General features: G+C 44.3%; 2 protein-coding genes across 3 annotated transcripts in view; one reads left to right on the top strand and one right to left on the bottom strand.

Annotated features, from left to right (window-relative positions):
- The window catches only part of fam222ba (family with sequence similarity 222 member Ba), a 28,744-nt gene extending 20,396 nt beyond the window's left edge, over nt 1–8,348 (bottom strand). The window contains exon 1 of one of the 2 annotated variants that reach the window (XM_041050997.1): nt 8,228–8,348. The gene's annotated coding sequence lies outside the window, so the exon portion shown is untranslated. Of the gene's footprint in view, nt 1–6,950; nt 7,123–8,227 lie in introns of those variants that run through there. The other variant, XM_041050996.1, reaches the window with a different exon arrangement.
- A 3,908-nt stretch (nt 8,349–12,256) lies between these two features.
- eral1 (Era-like 12S mitochondrial rRNA chaperone 1) lies at nt 12,257–17,570 on the top strand. The gene is made up of 11 exons (XM_041050746.1): nt 12,257–12,488; nt 13,734–13,892; nt 14,078–14,205; nt 14,314–14,391; nt 14,494–14,540; nt 14,637–14,698; nt 14,808–14,920; nt 15,117–15,422; nt 15,522–15,671; nt 16,200–16,280; nt 17,124–17,570. The coding sequence occupies exons 1-11, from the start codon at nt 12,383–12,385 to the stop codon at nt 17,244–17,246; spliced, it is 1,353 nt and encodes a 450-aa protein (XP_040906680.1). The 5' UTR covers nt 12,257–12,382; the 3' UTR covers nt 17,247–17,570.
- Nucleotides 17,571–18,611: the final 1,041 nt, after the last annotated feature.

The raw sequence follows: 18,611 nt of genomic DNA, 5'->3' as shown, positions 1-18,611 counted from the left end.
TGGCCCTAAAAGCCTGGCCGCCACTGGGGAGAATGGACTCTGATGAGCTCAATATAGGCAAGACTAATCCCTTCATGTCCAAAGAATTGTTTAACTATGTTTGACTGATTAACCCAAACCCCTCGATTCCACTTACAATCTATTTGTTCAATCAAGTTCCCTGCACTCATCATGCTGCAGTGTGTGGGTGGTGATGGTGAGAGAGAGAAAGAAAGAGAGAAAGAATGACAGAGGGAGAGAAACAAAGGGGGCTACAAAACAATCCATTTGGAGGAAGCATACAGAAGTCAAAAGGACAGCTTTTTTGTTCTACTTGCAATTCTCCAAATGCACATAGCACATGAGTTTCTGCGAACCAGCTGTTGCTAACATTCAAAGGTCAGAGAACTCTTGCCTTGAGAGATTTCAAGCAGAAAGGCTGCAGCAGCGTGTCAGCATACTGCTCCAACACAGTGGTTTTTACCAGTTCATGGGAAATGGAAATTTAAAGGCACTCTCTCCTGCGTGGAAAAGAGGTTGCCAGGAAGATTAACCCAGCTTCCTTTTATAGCCTCTGACAAGAGGTTAAATCACACATTACACCGCCTGAAATGTCTCCTAGTAATTAGATCAAGAATATTACTCTCTCTTCTTCTCCTTGCAGACTGCAGCTGATCAAAGCCTAATGATGGTGTCAGTGCCATAGGCAGTGCTGGCTGGGTAAATCTCCCCATCGGGATGGCAATCTGTCAGGGCCGCAAGCCCTGCTAAACAGCGCAGGACATGAGTACAATGGTGCTTGACACAAAGTAGACTAAATGAACCACATCTTTTCCCAACAAGCTATCCATCAGCAGTGGACCATTAAAATTCACAGTAATGATTAAGCATCTCTTTGTTTTGGGTCTAAGACTGTGTGCTTATATGTACACAGTCAGCTGAGTTGTATGACGCGCCAGAGATGCTGGTTACATGCATGTGAGTTTTACCCCAATAACAGTGACACCCACCACCAGCATATCTGCTGTCTTTCCATGCCAGGGTAGATCTAAGCAGCACCTGGTCCCTCCATGGGGTGAGGGGGCTACTGGCTATTAATTACAGAAAGCCGACACGCAGCGCAGGCAAACCCTCGCAATGAGACCCTGGGACGTCAGATACACAGCAAGACGAATGCTTCTCTGTCACACAGCAACATGACCTGCCTCAGGACTCTTAGCACACGAGCACTTTCAAGTATGCTTTTCAAAATGTGGCCCACCCTTCTTCCTCTGCCTCCACCCCGTCTCCCTCTCTATCTCAATCACATTCTGCGGATGTTACACTACTTCAGGGGATATTTTCTGACTAATGCAAAATGGTTGTGCAGTAGCATGATAAAAGTTGACATTTTCCTTTTCTAATTCAATGCTTCCTTTGTAAACAACCTCGCCTTTTTATGTATGCACACACACAGGCTACAAACACATCACACATAACGGTCAATTTCACTATTTGCTTTCGAACTCAATGGCCACAAACAAAAGGGGGAAATGGCAGGAGATATGCCAATCATTTATCATTGAAAGATGTCTGACAAAAGACGCCTTAAAAACCTGACAGCTTTTCTTTTCCCCAGCCTAACCAGCTCCTGAAAAAGGGGCCCCAAACAACAGGCTCCAGCAAGAGGTCTGACCCCAGTTTTAACCCCATACAGGTGGCACAGTGCTAACACAGGAAGCAGGATGGCTATTCAGAGGACACAGGGAGAACACGTTCTCACCCGAAGACCGACACTCAGAGATCATTTAAGCAGACACAAAGACAGCTCAATGCCAGTTAAGTGTATTCTAATGTGTTGAAAAGCAAATCCCCTTGAACACATTACTGGTAAAGACTTGTTCTCTGTGTGGACTAAAAGCATCTGGTGAAGGGGGTTTTGAGAGTCGCGGTGTAGAATAACTGTGCAGCAACATCGCATTATGCTGCAAAGGCTGCTGTCAGAAATTTAACAGTTGTGGTTCAAAGTTTAAGAAGAAAAGTTTTAAACCTTTTAATGCACAAGGGGAAAAAGACATACATCTATTGTGCAAGCAACAATCTCCATAATAAACCTAATAAAACCCTGCAAAGATCATCTCAGTTCACAAAACCCGTAATGTCAAGTGTGGTCGTCTAGTTCAGGAGAATAATGCGGCTCCTACACGATTGCTGCTCAGTTGAGTCCAACTACAAGACTGAACTATGAACTGTGATTACAGCCAACATCCCCCCGCAGAGCGACAACTGCATCTCTGCACATTCCAGGAAACACAGCCAGCTGAAGACAGCAAATACACAAGAGAGGAGGAGACATAAACAACGTAAGCTAGTTTGAGAGCTGCACCGATGTTTACTGTCTCACTAAGTGCATTTCATCCCCTCTGCTTTCACAGCAGTGGCGGTATTTCAGCATGCAGTACAGAGGGGCTGCTGATGCCACAGGTCTGTGTACAGAGGGCTCAATCACAGGCTGGAGAGACTGTTTGGACAATGTAGGTGTCAGACACACTGCCTGTCTGGAATAACGATTCAGTTCAGCCTCTACAAGACATCCTCTAGTTCCTTTACAGTGAAGGTTCAATAAAAAAAACAAAACAAAAAAAAAAACAACTAACTGACTGTTTTTGGAGTGTAACTGTTGAAAATCTAAGGAGAATTTCTGCCTTGTTTGACTTGGTACATTGCTATCAGAGAGAAAGGTCTGCATTTGCTTCAAACAGGCAGTGAATGACATACCAGAGATTAGCCTCTGAAGGTCACAGTCTTAGCCCATCCTTTCAGCCGCTTTTCACAACATAACCCTGGGCCCTTTTGAACAACAGGAAGAATGTCATCTGGTTACTTTTCAAGGCACGGAGATACCATTCACTGCGGCCAACAATGGCTGCAAACAGCACCAGAGGGTTAGGAGGTTATAAAGGGCCCCATTCTATGTGCCACTCGCTCTCCGGTACACTGGACGCACACAGAAAAAACACACCCACACACTGAGGCCTGGAGAAGTGGTGTAACCGATGATAAACTGAGGAGGGTCATGGCAAAGTGCCTTCCACTGACCGCTCACCTCAGCTCTGCCTTCGTTCCCTCCCCAGCACAGCTCTTAGCACCCAGGCCTTCAGATGCATTCACCGCTTTGTCACTTGGGAGATAAGTGTATGATACCTTACACCCTATCCTTCGGGTTACTGTGTCCTGTTAAAGATTACAAAGAGCAAAACACTGAGTTTTTCACTACCATTTTCACACAGCTACTCTCTTGGCAAGACGACAAAAAAAGGGATTTTTAAATACCTAAAAAACATGAATGTCATTGTATCTTAAAGCAAGAGAGAATGTAAGATAACTGGGCTTACAGATAAGAATTAGGAAATGCAACCATGGAACACAAATGAAATTCTGGGAAACAAAACTACCATTTTAATAAAAAAAAAGAAAACATTGTACAACGGCGTTCAATGACAAGACTTAAAAGAAAATTATCTGCTATTATTCAGGTTGTAAGACGTGTCCCAAAAAGGACCTCAGACTACAGCCAAAGCTGAAATCCTTCACCAATTTAGTCTCTAATGAACCCTCTGAAATATTAAAAATAAAGCCCAATTAGCTGACAGCATTTTACATCTCATCCCTCTCTAATCCTTCGGTAGCTTAGACTTATCTAATGTCTGCGCCAACTATGACACTTTGAGTTCACTCTCCTTCCTTCCCCTCCTCTTGATATCCCCCACAGCTTTACTGGTGCTTTGTCGTGGCATTCTTTTTGACCCCCACACACTGGGTCAGACTCTGGTGGAGGCTAATGATGCCCTGATATGTCCAGTTGGCATGGACGTTGGAAAACTGCAGCAATAACAGCGGACATGCTAATGGCATCTATTAGGATTACTTAAGAGTGATATGAGACTCGCCTGGCAACCTCTTATTACAGAGGGCTTGGTATTGGGGGTGGGGACTGTCTGTGGAGGGTCAGTGATCCGATTGAGACGGCCTTATCTTGTGTCATAACCAGATAACAGTATCTGCCTTGCTCTTCTGCTGTTCCTGTGAGATGGAGGTGGATAAACAGCCCTGTCGTCTCCAGTGCCTCCGACAAGCCTGATCAGACAGATGCGGTCCTAAAACCAAGCCCTGTTCCTCCTGCTGCCACGACTGCTGTTTTTGCTGTGCATGTCACCGGGAGGCTCAGATTCTTCCCAGATTGCCCTGCAGCTGAAGACACAACAATTTCAGAGAGCCCTTTGGTCTTGGTGTTTGTAACATCAGCTTGCAGCACTCCCTGGCTTAAGGCCTTGGGTTTGCTGATTACGCAAACTACCCAGCAATAGTGGGGCTTTTTGCCCTAATTGGACCTGCCGGCTAACATGCAAATCCATGCCAAAAAAAGCCACAAAGAACACAAAAATGTAGCAAACAAAGACACAAAGTGTATCGTCAAATCAGGCCTATCGCCTGCAGTTATCTGGCACAACATTAAACAACCCATGTGAACCACACTAAATAACATGCAACAGCTGACCCACAGCCTGAGCCCTGCAGGTCAGTCCCTTGTCCTCAGAGGTATCCAGAAGTTGCCCGTGATGTCCTAAACACCTGATCTGGATGTATCATGTGGCTGCAGTTCTTTACTCCCAGCCTGACCTACGTTTGACCCTCACAGTGTCTCCTGACTTTGGCCACTCACACAAAGGCTACCAAACATCTGCTCCCTGTCTGTAACCAGACTCATACAGCTGAGAAGGCATCGGGTGGCCTCACAGACAGTCTCTCCAAATGGTGGGTGGCTGAGTGGGTGAGTGTGGGCCGACAGCTGCACCGGTCACTGGAGGACTGAAAGGTGGAGCCGGCTGGTAGATCATTGGTACCTGGGAAATCTCTACCCTGCTGCCCGGGATGGGGGGGGGGGGGGGGGGGGGGAGTAGACAGCCTCGTTTAGCAAATGGATGATATTCAACAAATGCCGCTCATCTAAAAACGACCGGGGTGAGGAAAATAAAAATCTGCTATGCACATGAACTTCACAGACAACACCTGCAAGAGATTTAACACACACACAGACCCCTGCCGGAATATGAAAGGAACAAATGTATTGCATTGGGGAGAGTGCACGGTTACACATTTCCAATTCAAGTACCGTCTCTAAAATGCTACATCAAATGACTGGCTTTGAATACACCAAAATGAGCAACAGCCAAGTGGCTCATTCCAGCACAGAAAATCATTGCATCAAAAATATGCTGGTTAGTTGAGCCATTTCACAGTCAACAATCACAGAATCAGGACTGTTACTAATCAATGTATTTTAATGAGCTCCCTGTGAATCCCAACAACAACTGAAACATAAAAGCTGCTCAAGTTCTCTGGTTCACTCTTTGTACCTTGTGATCTGTTATTCATAGTCTTGCTCTGAAGTCTCCATGAAATAAAGCAAGGCTTTGATGTTATCCTCTTATTACTGGTGTCTGAAATGAGACTAATGTTGGGAATCAGACCGTTTGGCTGTCATGTGTCGAACCCTCTCAAACGCAAAACATCTGGGCTTCAGTGTAAGGTGATCAGAATGATTGATTTTGCTCTGTGAAACCAATCATAGCTCACTAATAGGTGCTTTGCTGTTTGCTTACAAGAGGAAAGTTTGATAGAGTAAGATTAGTATCTAGAAAACTGTGTGGGCGTGCACATTACATTCATACCCTACTCGCTGCTCTACTTTAAAGCTTCCACTCAAGTAAGCTTAAACATGTAGGTGTGTGTGTTCCCCACAATATGTAATTTTTTTCTTCAGTGTTTTAACCTCGTCTACAGGCAACTGTAGACTGAGCGGCTAAAGCAGCCAAGATGCTACACAAGTATTTTAGAGGAAATTACTCTTCTCTGCCCACAATGTAAATCAATATGTTCCAATATACTTGTCAGTGGTTGGCTGGGGGGGAAAAAAACAAGGCAAACTTGCTTTCCTGTCATTTCGCCCTCAGCAAAAACTCTGACAGGGCAAAGAGTCAGCACTCGACTCATGGGCAGCTGAGGAGAGACACTTTGAAAAGCCGTGCAGAGATCTAATTAACACATGCATTCAAGTGGTATTTCAATTTGGTGAAACACTGTAATTTTCTACAGCGCTGACCAGCATGACATGAACAAATGAACCAGGTGCTCCTGACATTTGGGCTTATCTGGCCGCCTTTATAAGTAAGAGAAAACGCAAGTCTCTTTTTTTTTTTCCTCCCCCAGACTTAAATAAAAGTAAGCACATGCTCAGGAGCACACAGCGAAATTCATTAACTAATGCACTAACGTCAAACTTTTACTTTAAACACTAAGCTTTCAGCTACACAAACTATATACCGTATGCATTGTAATAAGTTATTAGCCTTTGCATCACAATATCTCACAGCATCTGTGAAGCATTTTACTTTCATTCTTCTAGGTATCTGTCAGATTGCTGTCATTAGAGGCAAACTGCATTTTACAGATGGGGAGAGGCCTTACAGTCATTTGTTTCTAAGACCTAATTAATCTTCATTGTGCTGGGAAATATAGCACCCCAATGCAAAAAGGGTTCCTTCTACACGATAATTGCAGAGAGTCTAGGGGCCTGATTTTCCCAGACAACATGGTCTGAAATTTAATTATCTGCTCTTCGGAAAATGTAGGGGAAGAAAGCTACATTGCAAAACTGTACTTTTGGGCAAGTAATGTCAGGCTGTTGTTTGAGTAAGCACAGGATGTCGCTGAGCACATCCTCCCTGCTGACATAAACTTAACTGTATCACATTTGTTGTGGTGAGGAAAAGTTTAATGGCGTTTTACCTTTAGAAAGATTTTTTAAAAAAAAATAAAAACATTAAAAAATAAAATTATCATTCAGGTGCAGGCATGCAAATGTGGACGGAACAGATTTTTCTGTCTCTCCGACAATTCTCCACAACATTTCCACAGTTTTATCATCTTACCATGTGCAGCGTGAACCCGATCACTTCCATAGTCCAAGTCAGTCACAGAAGTGTTGGCTTTACTGCGGTATGTTTTCTAATCATATCCGTCAAGCTCCATGTCATTATAGACCGACTACAACAATAAAGCCGGAGACAGAGCAGCCAAAGACAACACGGACAGGCTGTGGCAACATTAACATTCCGCCGTGTAAAGATCAGGCTTGGAGGGGGGAGAAACATCGATAGGATCCCATTAGTTAAGTGCGCCCTTAGGATACCCGAAATTTGATCAGAGACAGACCTTTTCCTTCCAGACGCGAACCATTAGACGTTATAGCCCAAAAAGAAAAAGGAAAAAAAAAAGAAAAAGCTGCTCTCCTCTCCTCTCCTCTGAAACTACTCCTCCTGCACTCCTCCTCCACCTCCTCAGTGGTCGAGGTTGTGCGGCAGGATCAGGATGAGCCCGGTGACGTCAACCTTTTGTTATCACCTTTAACACTTGCCTTTGCAGGTGGAAACACTTTCTCGTGTCGATATATTAAGAGGCGCTATTCGCAGGCACGCGGCAGGCGAGCGAGAAGCGTGCACAACATCTGTATCACGGCTGAAGATGACTGACACTAAATTTGGATATGTGCATGCATGTCCTCATGGCTGTATCGGATACTGGCCGCGGGAGACAACTTAGTGACAGCTATACCATACTTTGAAAGCCAGGAATAGGATAAGATGACCACACTGCCAACTTCCAACCCACAGTCCGGCTCAGAGGATCTTACAAAACTACCTGCACCCCGTTAACGAAATTTACAACGATAAAGATGTGGTCACGTTGATGATTTGGCAGGCTAATGGAGCACCACACAGTCCTCAATGGTTGCTGTCATATAGCAAAAAAAAAAAAACAAAAAAACCCCCCCAAAACTACTAGCTGACCAGCTCAGCAACACGAGCCCAGTTTCATTCAGTTAACACCAGTTTCCAACAGGAATGTGTGGCTCCTTCAGTGCCCGAATAAAAATAATGTTTTGGCTCACGAAGAGGCAGCTGAGCCGTAAAGACTTACAGCAGACATACAGACAGTACAGGGGAGCAGTATAGTAGCTATAAACCTGCATGTTGCCAGTGTGCCAGCTGACTGCCCAGGCTCCTGGCTAGCTAACCTAGCCAGCCAGTCTGAAACATACACAGTCCCATTGTTGCCTTCTCAACCTTTCCTGACATTTATGCCACAATTTGAGAGGATGTCACACAGTACCGGGCAGCAGCCGTGTTATTAAGATACAACTACTTACTCTCCGTGTACCTCTGCGAAAGGCATCGTTTAGTACGTCGCCATGGTTTAAAACGGACAGATTTTCTCCCGTTGCCCTGCGCTGCCGAATCACTGCTGCTGCTGTCTGCGGCAGCAACTTTCGGCGCATGCGCAGTACCTGGGACAGTTCCAGACTGCGCTGTGCGCTGCGCAGGACAAACGAGGGGTTTAAAGGTACAGTCAGGGTGGGATTTAATTGGACGATTAAATATTTGTACGAGAGTGGGAGGCGAAATTAGTGAAATGACACAAAATAGATGTCGATGTTCAATCATAGTGCCTGCTGCGTGAGATCACACTACATGTAAAGCTCTTGTTTAGCTGTGCTCTGCTGCCTGTCCTCAGGGCTGCTTAACAAACTCCGTATAAAAAGCTATTAAAATTTAAACAGCAATTTTTAAATGTACTACATTTAAATGACAGCTGTGGTTACTTTGGAAATTTAGTGAGTTCGTAAAATATGGTATATTTTTATTTGATTGATTAAACCCAAACCCAAACTTGTTAAAATTAGGGAGATATGTAGAGCATACATATATATTGATATAAAAAATGAAGCACATATGTACATATACCTGGGTTTATGTACATATATACATTATATCTTCCATCCGCAGCATAAGTTTAAATCATTTTCATGCTCTCATCAAATGATTCAGTGAGCCTTTGTGCTCTGAATGGGAGCGTCTGCACTTGTGGTGTTTGTACACCAATCAGTTCAGGTTTTTCCTTTTGGACCTGACACTGGCACTATCAGTTTGGCTAAGTAACATTAGGGGTACGTATTTGTGATGTGGGTGAAAACGTTGAATCTAGATAAACTCTGAGCTTCAAGATGGGGAGCAAACTTGTGGCAAGGATGTCACAAGTCTCTGACATTGTCATTTGTCATTTAATAATGACAGTCATTGTGTCTTGCATCAACATCTTCAGTTTACCTTTCAAAAATACGGCTTGTTCATGCATTTTACTGTCCCAAATGTAATGTTCATTTGATACACTGGCACCAGATTTGCCCTGAGTTGTATTACTCTTGGATTTTGTGTCATTGAGCTCTTCACATATTGTATTATGCATCTTGCTGGGAAGATTAAACCCAGTGAGATGACTCGACGGTCAATAGTGTCACATGCTTTGTGATTTGATGAAAGGTTCTATTTGTGCAGCCTGATGTGTATAGCTCCCTAATCAAAGACTTATATTTCTGTGACAACTAAAATAAATTACTCCATTACAATCGCCCACCTGCCCTCTCCACAGTATTGATACCATTTTATTACCAGAGAGAGACAGATGGACAACACAGAAGACTGTGGCGAGTTACGGGAATGCCTGAGAATGTGTGTGCTCATGGCCATGTAATGTCATGTCAGGTTAGAACCTGCACAAAAGCAATCAGAAAAGATGATTAGAAAGAAGATTACACGTGTTCAACTCCACAAACATTTCAGAAATACAACACTGCAAAGGATAACTCCATGGCCTGGGTTCCAGTATGGACTGGGCCTATTACAATACTCTAGCCAATTTAGGCCTGCAAGCTTCACTTCCCCCATCAGCAAGTGAAAGAGGGGAGAATTTAGTCTGAAAGCCCAATCACACACAGCGCTCTGAGTTCAGCAGGTGGGGAAGTAGCAGCAGCAGGCTCCATCAGGCAATAATACAAAGTTAATGATGCAGAATGGTGTCTTTCTCCATACCAAAGAAGACGTCAATACAGGATGTTTAAGAACGCTGTTCCTAATTACGCTTTTTAAATTCACCACTGACGTGATTGATGATTTCAAAGGGAGGCATTATTGATCCACTTCACAGACAAGTTCCATCGATTGCAAGTCTAGAATGAATAAAAGTTTTTTTTCCCTTTATCTCCCCCACTGAGAGAGAGATTGTACAATCAGAGCATCAGTGTGACCTATATGGGTAGTTTGGGAGCTAAATCACCTCTTTTAAAAAGCAGTCTGAACAAGAACATACAGTATAGAGAAGTGATTGCCGGATCGTGGGACCTTGGGGGACCTTCGTGGCATCACATAACAGTCAAATCTCGCTGCTTTCTCATTTATCAGATGTGGAAATTCATCCATCCATTCATTAATCTGTGGGATCTTTTACAAATAACTTCTCTGCGCTGGGAGTTCTCAGCGTGAAAAAGTTTAGCAACGGCTGTTTTATAGACAGTCAGCCAGCTGCGCAGCATCACGACTCTCCCTGCAATCAGCGGTGATGGAGTGATGGATGCTCTGACGCGCTGACAGATTGTTTTTTCCCACCTCTGCTCCCTGCTGACATGCCCCACGGCTCGTGCTTCTTATTCCATGAACTTTGTTATTCCTCATGAGCAGCAAGGTCTTCTTATTAGTGGAAAGCTGCCAGTTATTGCATGTCTAATCCCTGATAGCGTTATTAGCAAATCAACAGGGGAGGTTTCAAGAGCAAAAGCTCTGTGTCTGACATCACCTGCTTCAGCTGGAGAAAAGAATTCAGCATATTCAGGGACATCTGACCCATACCCCGTCAATACGGTGTGTTCTGTTTAAATTACAGAAAACAGGATTGATCAGGAATCAACAGCACACTGAATTACAGCTCACTGAGAGAGGTTTTCCATAACACCATGATGAATCTCATTGGCAAGTGCACTTCAAATGGCAAAGTGGGCTACAGCTTATGATTAAATGGTCTGCAGGCGAAGCCTTTTTGTCTTTTTTTTTAGAGAGAGAGAGAGAGAGAGCTCTTTCTGAAGGCCAAAGTTAATGCAGTCATAGAAAGAACTCTGATACACTCCCACGTGAAATGGCCATGTGAGGAAAGCCCGGAGGGAGAAAAGGCCTTGAATGAATTTGAGAGGGAGAGAGTGGGAGGGAGGCAGATAGAGAGAAAGTTCAAACATTACTGATCCTCAAATATCCTTTTGGTTTCTGGTTCAATTGGAATTCAGCAGTAAGTGTCTGCTAAAAGCTCCATTTTTGTTGCCCCTCCATTGCTGCTGAGCTTTTAGAGTTAGATGATGACAGATTGTGAGCTACCTGATATCCTTCATCATCCTCCCCAGTGGAGGTGTTTGTTCCGCCCCGAGCAAGTCCTCGAGGACTAACAAACAGCCGGCGCGTTTGATGGACTATGGGGAGACATCTGCTCTGCCTGGCTTTGCCATACAGAATGAAAACAACGTATTACAGTTATCAATCAATATGCAAACGGTGTCCTTTGAGTCTGATGATTAACCTTACAGACTTCGTGGTTATCAAGTCATTATATAAACTTGTCATTGTGAATTAATACTGAAGAGTTACGGGGTGTGACTGTGGGATAATGCCGTGTTTTTCCTCAGGTTGGCAGGTTGCTTTAAGCACAAATGCTCCCTATATCCTCAGCAGCATTGTCACAACTGTGCTTCAAGCACCCTCGGGGATAAGCTCTGTTGTGTGTACTCAAGGGACAAGAGGGAAGGAAAAAGTCTGCTCAGTGCAATCTGATTTGTGGTTATAGGCGCACCATCCCTCACAAAGTAATCTAGAGAATATCGCCCGAGCCAAAAGATCCTCTGAGCGCCGTCATCCATTTTAAACTGCGAGTTGCTCGTGTCTGCAGATGTGTTTGTGCATTGTGATGAGCTGATCTGGAACTGCCGTCGGCTGATTTTAGCCTCTGAATAGCCTACCTGCTGCAGACAGGTGGTTCCCACACCAGGCCGCCCGGAGTGTTGAGGCAGTTACAGAGGACGTGCTGCAAAATGACACGTGGCTGTTGTTTTATTTAGTTATTTCACAAATGAATGTACACGTAAATGTAAATTAACCCTGTCATTATTTTTACTCAGTGGTTTTACAACCTGTGGAGCAGCTTTTTTGATTTCTTCTCTTTCACGCTGATGCTGTGAGTCCAACAGCCTCCACAGACAGCAGGAAGACGGCAAACTAATCATTTGAAGAACTGGGCGCCAGGGGGCGGTGTAGCCTCCACCCTGACCCCTGTGAGGACGCTCTTCACAGCGGAAGACGTTTGTCTTTGGTCAAAGCAACATGGTTTCACCCTGTGGACAATGTGAATGTAAACAGGCAGGGCCCAGCTCTTAGACGATAAATACTGTCAGAGCAGCAGAACCACAGCGGTCAGCTGTCCTCAGAGCTGAATGGCTTTCAGGGTGTGCGCCCGGTTTTTCAGAGACTCCGTCGTCCTCTGCAGACGGGTCGCTGTGTCCGGTCCTCAGGAAAGTGCGTCATGGTTTCTCACAGCCGGTCAGTGCTCATGTGTTTTTATATGTTAGCAAGGAAACATACAGAATGGTTAAAATGTGCGCTTCAGACCTCAGCAGTGGACTCTGAGCAAATCAAAGCGCCTCTCCGCTCCTCTGTGTTAATACACGAATAAACACGGTATTATGCTGCTTTTAATGTACCTGTGTCCACTGAGGCGGTGTGTAGGGGGATAGTCAGACAGAATAAGAGACAGATAATAACATGTGAGGTGGGAAAAAGGTGTAATTTTCTATTTGAACGCTGCATTTTTCACTGTTTCTACTGCATCAGCCTGACAAGGCAACACCCAACAGTACAAACACAAGTAACTTATTTTCCTAAAATTATTCATTTTCTGAAGTCCCCACCTCCACCATTTATAAAGACATATTTTTAACGTATTGCTCCTTTAGTGGGATGTTTGAACTATGGAGACGTGACTCTGCTGAAGCCTCCAGGTCTCACACACTGAGAATGGGTAAAATAGCAGACATCCTGTACCCAGCAGTTAACCTGATGAAATGAACAGTGTTTAAATATTCATATGTTCTGTTTTTAATGAAGGTGAAGGAGCAGATGTAATTTGAAGATTTTTTTTTCTTTTAGTATTTTTATGTCTTAATACATTTCTTCTCTGGGATCTTTAAAAATTTAGTTGGTTCATACATTGGGCAGCCTGGGTACAAATGGGTCACCTGCACTACATCCCTGCATTTGTTTAATGCATACTTGCTTGCTAGCAGTCTTCTTCTTCTTCTTCTTCTTCTTCTTCTTCTTCACTGCCTTTACTGGCGCATTGCAAGGTTTGCTGGTGTTACCACCACTAGCAGTTTATCAGTGGAAATTAGTGTGAAACCAGATGGAGGAATTGAATTATGCTGCCACATGCTCATTCACAGCACTAACAAAATGAGGACACACTGGGTAAAAACATTGCTCTGTAGCCACCAGTGGTCATAAACGCCACAGGGTGACTTTAAGGTGCATCACATTTTGGTAAAAGTTGAAAATATTTATAGCAAATTTTGGTTGATCTCCAAAAGTCTAATCAGTCTGCACAAGCACTCCAACACTTTATTGGAATGAGATGTTTCTGTGAAAGATTTTAAGACATGATACACATCTTTGACAAGGACCATCTGAATGCATGAAAACACTTTGTCAGATTAACATCCAAGTAAGCTCAGTCAGTTACCTTGAAGCCCTGCTGGCAGCGAAGTGATGGAAATGTTGATGTCTTTACAGGAAGCGCTGGCTGCAGCAGAGGAGGGAGGAATGGATTTATCTTCACTCCTGCTTGTTTTATTACATCAGAGGCGTTTCTCAACAGACTGATGAAAGGCAAAGCAGCACAGGCAGGCGGCAGCTTTTATCGCCTCCCAGCTTCAGTTCCACCGGACAGCGGTAACCAGACCACTGCCTCGCAGATTTACAATCCCAGACTCATTCTGATCATTCTGGCCCAGCCTGTTTCCAAAAACTGCAGACGTCATCCTTTCACCAGTCTCATGTTCTAGTTCCCGTTTTCACTGCTTTCATATTCACTCTTGGTGTCTGTCTCATGATTAATTGCATTTGTATTTTTTCAGGTGAACAAGTATCTTTGTTGCTGAGACATCCAGATCAGCCTGACAACCCAAAAGTTTTGAAGGTGGCTATAATAGGTGCCCCGAATGCTGGGAAGTCCACATTGTCCAACCAGCTGCTTGGCACAAAGGTCTCTGTCTTAACTGTTTCTCTTTCAATCCTCCGCACTGTAATGTGTCTGTCTCACTGAGGAGGAAATGCTGCTTGCTTTGTTAAGTCAGTGCATCTTTTCTTAAAGGTGTTTGCCGTGTCCAAGAAAGTGCACACGACGCGGTCACGTGCCCTGGGTGTCCTAACAGAGGGTGATACACAGATAGTAAGAGCTTTTTTATTTCCACGTCTCTTCTGATGCCTTTCAATACCATTGAAAAGTCAAATGCTTAAGTTAGTTATATGTGTATTCTTTTTTTTAAAATAGATTTTACTGGACACTCCTGGTCTCACATCTCCAACAAAGGTTAAAAGGTGCCTTTCTTTTTTTGGATTGTTGATTGTTGGTGTTATTCAAAGTCTGTAGGCTCCATACAGTGTAATGTATGAATGAACCCTCTGTTTCCACAGACACAACCTGGAGAAGTCTTTGCTTGTGGATCCCTGGAGCACAGTCAAAGAAGCTGACCTAAGTATTATATATTTTTACTCTGAGCCATTTATTTGTTGAGTTGTTTTTTTTTTGGTGTCATAGATTGATTGTGCTTAGTTTCAGTGGTTTATAATTGGAATTGTTTCCAGTGGTGGTGGTGGTGGATGTGGCAGACAGATGGATGCGCAGCAGGCTTGACTTTGAGGCGCTCAAATGCCTGGCCCAGAACCCAGACATCCCAGCAGTCCTGGTCCTTAATAAGGTATTATTTCCCTGATACTAATACTGAACACACATGTCACATTATCATTAACAACCTCAACATCCTATTTTAAATTTCTTTGAAGTAGCTGAGGAAGATTCTAAAGTGAAATGATAAATGATTAGACTGTGTCTCAGTGCTCACCTGCACTGTGGTGTCATATAGGGGTCTTGACTAATGCTCTTCTCACTTTAAGGTGGACCTGGTGAAGGCTAAGGACAAGCTGCTGGATATCACAGCGGAGTTGACTTGTGGTGTGGTGAATGGACGCAGAATGCGGGTCAGACCAGTGATCAAGCCTCCATGGGCCGAAAAGATGCCAGAGAGGGATTCAGAGTTATCGCTCGACGAGGACAACGCAGGGCCCGAGGGCAGTGCTGAGCTGGACTCTGTGCTGAACAAAGAGAAGCTGAAGGAGCTGAAGAGCCAGCAGGGCTGGCCTCATTTCAAAGATGTCTTCATGCTCTCATCTGTGGACAAAGAGGACGTGGAGACGCTGAAGGTATACATTAGATTACGGTCATAGCAAGAAATTTTTTATTGTTTGTTTTTTTTATATATATTAATGTATGTTAATAACCATGCTATTTCATTCTTGTAGAACTACTTTATGGTTGCCGCCAAGCCAGGATCATGGCAGTACCACAGTGAGGTCCTGACCGATCAGAGTCCAGAGGAAGTCTGCACCAATATCATCAGAGAGAAGCTTCTGGAGCACCTGCCCCAGGAAGTGCCTTATTCAATGACACAGGTGACTAATGAAGCAGTTCTGCGGGGACTCGCACATGACAATACGCTGACAGCTAACTGACAACACCTATTACACCCGACTGCACTGATTCTGTGGCCTGGTAAAGCCCTTCATACTCACCTTCACTCTGCGTGCTGTAGTGTGCTTTGATGCAGCTATTGCTCTCAGCCTCCATCAGCTTCACTTCTGCTTTCTGCATACATCTTACAGGGCCATGTCACCTGTGTCATTTCCCACTCTAGCTTTCATTTTTATTGCTGTCATTGTTGCTTATCATGTTGGTGTGTGTTTATTACTTTTGCGTGGTACAGAGCCACACCAGCAAGTCAGACTGTAGATTTTTTTTACTTTGATATCATAACCAGACTCATGTGGAGGACATCTTCAACACGCAAGCAAAGGAGTCTGGGATATGTAGCAGCTGACATTTCCTGTTCCACTTTCATCACCTGTTCCCTTTAACCCACACTGTACTGGCTTTTTGAGAAATGTGTCTGACTTTTAACATTTAAATGTCTTTGTTTTCAGTCTATTGAACTGTGGCAGGATGGAGAAGACGGTGAGGTCAATATTTCAGTGAAGCTTTATGTCAAGAAAGACACTCACATGGTAAGTGCTCTCTGCCGCCTGCGTCTTGGATGTAAATGTAGACTCATCTGTAAACATACAGTATGTTCAGCTGCAGCATCGAATCCTGCAGAATGTCCCGACGTAGCCTGTTTATTGTCACAATCTGATGCCAAGCTGAATGTTTCCCTGTGTTTATTTTTACAGTTATCAGATGTAATGTGAATGTAGGACGAACAAATTACGTTAGAAGAAGTACCACCATTCTAAAAATCACAGTTAAACTAATTCCAGAGGCTGAGTCAGCGGCAGCCACGTGACTGGAGGAAGCGAGGTGGCATCTGAAGCTTCTCCGATAGCTTCTGATATTCGTTTGTTGTTCCCCACGTACCTTGAGATTCCTTTTTCCTTGTGTTTTTAACTTGTAAATATTTGAGCAGCTTTTCTGAGCCATACATATTTGATGGCAACGAATATTTGAAGCTACATCTGTGCCACTGAAATGTTTCAAGGCGTGGTGACCTCCAAGAGGAGTGACTCAGACCAACACCGTTCTTCAGCTTTTACATTCAACAAAGACAGAACTCCAGAAATGGACATAGTTTTAGAACTCACAGGGACAACTGACCAAAGAAGTCATCTCTACATCTTCAGTTTTCTTTGACTAAATCCAAAATGATATTTTTTGAGTGTAACGGCTCAGTGCAGCCTTAGACAAACCTCACACAGCCTCAACAAGAGGCTGTATGTTGGTATTTTTGTATTTAGCAATATCACAATACTGTTTTCCACAGGGACGTTTTAGATCTAAATGTATGTCAAATAAATACTACGGGCCTGTCTATGTACTGGTGCCTGATGTTGCTGTGTTTCTTGCGTCTGCAGCGGATGGTGATTGGCACAGCTGGCCAGATGATAGCACGGATCGCCCAGGAGGCAGGCGAGGACCTGAGCCGCATCTACCTGAGGGAAGTAAAGCTGAAGCTCTCAGCCAAGCTGAGGAAGTGAAGAGGGTGGAAGGACTTTAATGTGGTGAAATCCTGAAGAGGGGGAGAGAGAACCCGCAAACCAGAGGAGTGAAAAACAAAGGATAAGATCTCGTCATGAGTCTGAAGCGGAGTTACGAGGTGGAATATACTGTAACCACAGTCCCAGAGCTCTCACTGAGCTCGTAGCTCTTTAAGGAAAGGAAATCTGATGGTTTCATCAGCAGCATTCTTTCATGCAGTCCCATAAGACATAACAGATTTTTATGTATAGATTGTACTGTCATTATGTGAGAAAAATGTGATAAAACTATCAGTGCTGTAAAATAAAATACTTTAAAATGTATTTTTTAGATTTTGTGGGGGGAGGGGCATTTTATGCCTTTACATGATAGCCGACAGTAGAGAGCTGACAGGAAATGACAGGAAGGAGGAATGAGCGGGTGACGTGCAGGTCCTCAGGTCCTCAGCCGGATGCACACCTGGAGCATTGTGGGTCATTGCCAGGCCTTAACCTCCAACCCACAGGGTACTCCATTCCATTCCCACTCCAACCAGTTATTCACCAGTTTGATGTCTCTCAGTCAGTGAAATGGAGAAAACATGTTGATTAAAAGCAGCTGACACAGTGTAATGAATTATAGGCGTTTATTTAGCGCTGATATATTTTAGGTAACAAACATCACACAGACTCTCATCAAATGGATGTTTTGACACAAGTTGTGACAGTGTGTTTATGGCTGAGCTGGTCTGGCGAGCTGTGAAAAGGCCGATGGTTTATCTTTGGCTCTCAGAGCTTTTTACTTGGCGGGTGCCTTGTGCAAACACGGACTGTAGATAAAATGAAGTGGGATCTGCACAGTCATGTTCACTCAGATGTCCCTGATGTACCATCCACCCCTCTTCCCTGCACTCCCTCATCACTTTAGCCTTCTCCGCTGCCTTTGAAGTGTGGCCATCCGTCCCTCCGACTATCACTTTTTGCTCTGCCGCTTCTTCCCTTTTTCGTCTCTCCTCCTCCCTGCCCCCCCCCCCCTCTCCCCTCTCTACCCTCCCCCCTGCTTTTTTGGCTCTTACAAAGCCCAGCTCTGCCCCCGAGGGCTGAATTGTCTCCCTAATGGATGGCAAAATGGAGCACTAACCTGATGCTAAAATGGGTCAGATAATGGTGATTAGATTCATTCCTGCTGCCTGTGAGTTAACTCGACAGTTACTCATCCGGGGCATCTTGATGAATAACCAGCCAGTGGCCTGAAGCAAGGGCGATGGGAGAGAGGGAGAGGCCTTCAATGTCTCACGGAAGCTGTGTCGACCCCTCAAGCCCTTTCTGCAATGGCTGCTTCCCAGTGATTAGACAAGCCGGTCGCGCAGCAGAGATCGCCACTTA

The sequence above is a fragment of the Toxotes jaculatrix genome, chromosome 12 (assembly GCF_017976425.1).
Source record: "Toxotes jaculatrix isolate fToxJac2 chromosome 12, fToxJac2.pri, whole genome shotgun sequence".
NCBI lineage: Eukaryota > Metazoa > Chordata > Actinopteri > Toxotidae > Toxotes > Toxotes jaculatrix.
The sequence above is the reverse complement of the archived record's forward strand: the minus strand, read 5'-3'. Positions and strand labels throughout refer to the sequence as shown.